This window comes from Poecilia latipinna, unplaced genomic scaffold, assembly GCF_001443285.1.
Source record: "Poecilia latipinna isolate Pla-1442-1.1 unplaced genomic scaffold, P_latipinna-1.0 Scaffold1279, whole genome shotgun sequence".
NCBI classification, from domain to species: Eukaryota; Metazoa; Chordata; class Actinopteri; order Cyprinodontiformes; family Poeciliidae; genus Poecilia; species Poecilia latipinna.
Genome location: NW_015113895.1, coordinates 88516 through 94037, shown reverse-complemented (window position 1 = coordinate 94037; position 5522 = coordinate 88516). Strand labels below are relative to the sequence as shown.

Genomic DNA, 5522 nt, shown 5'->3' with positions numbered 1-5522 from the left:
TTCAAGGTCATCATACTTATGCCTATTTGTTGAATTATAGTATTTACACTGGAATAGGGTGAATTTGTGCAGCTAGAGAAAAATAAAAAGACTGAATCTTCAACTACTTTTCTGCTGGATAAGATGGTTTTTATTTCTGAGGCAAGCTGCACTTTAGTTTTGGGAGACTTTCCCCATCTGGGATAGCTGGAATTGATCCCACAGAGCACAGAAAATAAAGGCTGTGCCAAGAAAAGAATGTTGAGTGTTTTTTAGGCCACGGTAAGCTGCAATGTAATTTGTCAAATAGGTATCCCAGAGGAGAATGCAGCAGCTTCAGTGAGGACGCCAGCATCTCTTTAAATTGAGGTGCATTGATTGATGCCGCTGCACAGGCTTTTTCACAATCAACTGATCAGCAGCACACTAATTATCAGCAACCAGAGATCCCAGCTACAACCTGTGTTTATATTTATTCCACAGTCCTTTGGCACACAAACGTAGAAAGAATTCCACCAACTATCATCAATGAATAAATGAGTCAATCATCAGAAGAAGTACCTTTGCATTTTCTTCTAAAAGTGATGGCACTGTTTATGTTGAGGGAGATTGTGTGTGATGTTGACTTTTTGCAGGATGCAGTGAAAGGAGGGAAGCGAGATGGATTGGTGCAGGATCCCTCGCTCTTAAATGTTTAAAGAGTATTCATACGGAGCCCCGAAGACTTTGGAGAGCCACAGTAGCATTATAGATGGGAGACATTAGGTGCTGCCATGACTGCTGGCAAGTCAAAGGAGCTCTATGCAGGTGTACTCTGTATGAAGTTTTTCAACCCACAGCTGTGTTTGCGTGACTGTAGACTGAGCCTCCTCAGGGCTGCAGAAATGTGAAGCAGGAAAGAAAATAAAGAAGAGTGAAGCTCCTTTCTTTCACTCAGGAAGTAATGAACTTTAACTTCAATTGTCCTTTGCTACCGTTTATATGATGCTTTAATTTTGCACATCTAAAAATATCTGCCATTCTTCGCAAATTAGCTCAAACTTAGTAAATGTAAATTATTAAGTCTCCCCACAAATAGTTTTTTGATTTAGGTCTGGATTTTGACTGGGCCTTTTGAACATGTGACCATATTTTAATGTGAACCATTTAATTGAAGCACCTGCTGTATGCATAGGTTTTTTGGTTCTGGAAGGTAAACTTATTCATCTCATCAGCCCTTTAGTGCAGTGTTTCCCAACTCTGATCCTCAAGGCACACTGGCCTGCATGTTTTAGGTATTTCCTTGCTACAGCCCAGCTGATTTCAATTGATAACTGATTAACAGGCGTTTCCTGAACCGCAATCAGTTGAGTCAGGCACATTAATTCAAGGAAACCTCTAAAACATGCAGGACATTGTGCCTTGAGGACCAGGGTTGGGAAACAGTGCTTTAGTATACCAGATGAAGAAAGGAATTCCCACAGCATGATGGTGCCACCACCAAAATGCTTGACAGTATGATGTGTCCAGGATGGTGTGCAGTTCTAGTTTTCCACCACACAAAGTAATTTGACTCAAAGCAAAAGATTGGTCTCATCTGATCAGAACACTGATTGGTGTCAAAATACAATTTGAAAAGTGTGCACACCACACTTTTCAGATTTCCCTCCACTTCACAATAATGTGCTACTTTATGTTGGTCTACCATAAAACCTCGGCATTGATGTTTATAATATGACACTGTGAGGAAACGGTCAAGGGTTGTGAATACTGTAAAGCTTCAAGGCTCTGTGCAGCTCAGAGTGGCGACTGGCTAATCCCTCTAAACACTGAGAAACACATCCATCAGGAAGGATGCACTTCTATACACAAAGAGGGTAAACAGCAGCTGTGTCTCCAATCAGACCTTATGCAGCGAAGTGCGCTCCACCAGCTGAAAGGGGGCGGGGTCAATCTTGCAGTTGTTGAAGTTGACTTGCTCATCAAGCTGCCTCTCCTCCCACTCTGGAATCTACAAATCACACAGATTTGGAGGATCAGAGATGATCAGCAAAAATTTAAAAGGACAGAAAGATGGCAAAAACAGTGAAGTGCTTTGCAGTAGTGTCAGTGGTAAATGTACCTCGATTAACGGGATTTTAAACATTCTCAGTAAAAAAAAAAAAAAAAAAGCCCAACATTTAGAGCCTGTCTTTATTGGCTGTACATCTTTGTGGTTAGGCTATAAAAAAAAAAAAGCGTGTTCAGAAAATACTGACAACAGATGAAGCCTTTATGACTAATATCAGCCTGTGATCAGCTGACAAAAGCATCATATTTTCCAAACCACTATTTGACACATCACATCCATTTAGTGGCACAGATGCAGCGCTGAGCGATTATAAATCAAAGGCAACCTACACTGCAATGCTGCTCAGCACCAGAGGCAAACAAAGAGAGACAAAGACAGAAGCTGTGACATGGCAGATTTATGAAAGGTGAACGTTATTTGAGTGAACGAAAGGAAGAAAAAAAAAAGGGTGAGGAATATGTTTCTGACAGAAAGGAAATGAGAGGTTCTGTTGATGGATGAATTATGAATGATGTCATATCCAAAAATATACGACTCCAGGGTAAGTGACCCATCTGGGCACATTGAAAAAAGCGAAGGGCCAAGGTTTGTCGGACTGTGATGACATCAAGCGTAACCAGAGTTTCCAGTAAGACAAACATAGGCTTTGAAATGAGAAGAGATGGAATGAAAAGTAGTCTCCATCTATCGAAGACTTGAAAGAAGTTCTTCAGTGTGACACCAGCATAAACACTAACCCTCGAAATCAGCAGATAAATCCCATCTACAAGATGATCACAACTAAAATATAATTTCAACAACCACTTTCTTAAAAGGCTACATGTATGCTTGTTTGGAAAAGTTGCAAACTCTTAAAACATAAAAAACAGATTCCAGTATTTGTTACTATCAAATGTAGCTCAAATAATAAAATATTAAAATGATCAAACCTGAATCAGATAAATCAATAGAGGAGATTTACAGCTAAATATTAATGAAATCTTTACTAAATTTACGAACATACAAATGAGACATTAAGGTAATCAGAAAACAAAGAGAATCATAGAATCCACAGTAGACTGAATAACTGAAGACCAGTTAGTTTCTGTGATTTGCAAAACATTTGCATTATTTAAAAAAATAAAATAAAAGGTGATTCTCAAAAGCATACCATCAACCTACTTTGTCTCATAGTTGTGAACCCAATGTAGTATATCATCATGTGATGCATTGCTACATATTTGGTAACCATTTTAGTAATAATTTAAAAAAAAAAATACTCATAAAAAGCAAGACGTAGAAAATAATTTTTCCCTAAAAATAGTTCATTCTTCCAAGTGTTCATTCTCTCCAAATTACCTAATAAAATCCTCCATTTACTTTTCTATGAACAGAGTTCTCATTTACAGAACAGCACACACCATGCTTGGCAGTTTATTCATCACAACTTTGAAATTGAACTCCTCTTACATTATTGAAGATTCAGTCAGGGACAGAAAGGTAGTAACAATAACCTCCATGATTTCCCTCATGGTCATGTCTGGAGGGTGCCCCTACAACTGCTGCGCCCCATTTCCTTTCTGGACAGCTCAATTCTTCAAACACTAACTCAGATTACCTTAAAGACATCATCAGGGCATTTTTAAGAGCTGTCAAGATGTATAATATTGTATTGTTCTGCTGGGAGAGAGCTGCTATTAGTTGGGAAGTCTGTGCCACAATACAAACATTGTGTCATCAACTCTGGGTCTTACCTCACGAAGTGTCATGTCGCCTTCCACATCTCCATCATCCTGTAGATGAGAAGCAATAGAAGAGAAATCAGTAACAAAAATTTAGGTTATTTCACGTTTTAGCTAAAAACAGCTAAAACATGAAGAACCAAGTACATCAGAAACGCATGGTAAACAAATGAAAGAGAGTTCTGGTTTCTTTGTTACTTTCTTAAATATTTCTCATTTCCAGTTCTACCCTCTGGGCTACAGCTGTGAACAGAAGGCAGAGACACATGGAAGACATCAAGAATGTTATACTGCACCAATGTCTTGTGACAAATGGACAGAAATGGAATGAGACTAAAAGAGTGACAGGAGCACGTTTAATAAGTGCGCGAGATGTGATATATGAGATGTCATCATAGGATGATCATTATAAAGAAAGATCTGTGGGAAGTTTCAATAGAAAGTCCAATATCATTGTTTGACAAGTTTGAGTCGAACCAGCAAACACACACTTTGCAGGCGACCAAATTAAAACTTGCAGACATCTGGGTGAGGAGAACGATAATGTAAGGTGTTAATTCATGCCTCTGTGACAAAGTATGACAAATTAGCATCGAAGTAAAGATGAGTTAAATAAATCAATCAGATAATCCATCCTTTATTGCAGAAACCATTTCAAACTGAAAACTGAAATCCAGCCATAATCATATACATCACATGGAGTGGGGAGAAACATTCTAAGCTTGATTTCCTTTAGCATTTCACAAGGTTGGAACATTTAGAGAGTTTGGTAATACGGGTTTGAAGACAGCTTTTCCAACATCAGTCCCAAACATCTCAATAAATAAAGCAAAAATATGGATGTTGTGAGGACTTGGTAACCCCATGCTTTGTTGCAGAGTTTTTTTTAATCCTCCTTTATCATCCTACTCTCTCTCTGTGGGGACAAGATTAACATGAGGCCTCGTCCAGCTCAGTGTCCAGTGGCTAGAAGGACTGCGACTCTCATGATAGTCATACCTCTGGGTAAAGAAGTGATGGATTGCTAATTATAAGTTCTTGAATCCTATAACTGAAAACAATAATGCATAATTTACTTTTCATCATCTTTAGCAAATTGTTAGGAGTACCAACAATTGTCCCACTGGGAATTTTAAAACGTCCCATCTTGACAAGTGATTTTTTTCCCCTATTGAGTACATGTTCTCAAAATGACAGTTGGATTTTTCTGAATTTGTTTTATTGTGTGATCACGCTGCTATACTGCTGGCTTTTTTCACCACAGGAGCCTATAAATGGGTCTGTATGAGCAGTGGGTTGTAAAATGCAGTCATTTTCTCATGTGCTTGCAATCATGTATTTACATTAACAAGACTGAATTTAGGAAAACATATGTGTGCCAGAGCAACAGAGAGATGAAGGGCGAACCAGGGGATGATGGGAACTCAGTTTATTTATCTTCATTGCTGCCGAAGCTGACCTGTCGCCAACAGGATTCAGACACCCAAACCCCGCATGCGCCTTCACTGGACCACCCCCTGGATCTCCAGAACCATGGAAAACCAAGGACTTTGACTTGACCCCACCTTGGTTCACCAGAACCAGGGGTAATCATGGACCTTTTCTACCTGGGATTCAGGCACCCAAACCTTGCAGGACCTTGGCTGGACCACCCCTGGTCCTTCAGAACAAGCATCTATGCACTGGTCCCACAGAACCCCCCCCCCCCCCCACCCACACACACCCACACCCACACCCAACCACAGCACCCAAACACTTAAAAAAAAACCAAA

The 5522-nt window shown here is 39.6% G+C and overlaps 1 protein-coding gene across 1 annotated transcript in view; it reads right to left on the bottom strand.

Moving 5' to 3' along the window:
- Positions 1 to 5522, bottom strand: part of clcn2b (chloride channel, voltage-sensitive 2b) — a gene marked incomplete at its 5' end in the record, with an annotated part of 109845 nt that overhangs the window by 16257 nt on the left and 88066 nt on the right. Inside the window, 2 exons of the mRNA XM_015054803.1 lie at positions 1865 to 1969; positions 3763 to 3801. Of these exons, the coding sequence (XP_014910289.1) occupies positions 1865 to 1969; positions 3763 to 3801 (144 nt within the window). The remainder of the gene's footprint in view (positions 1 to 1864; positions 1970 to 3762; positions 3802 to 5522) is intronic.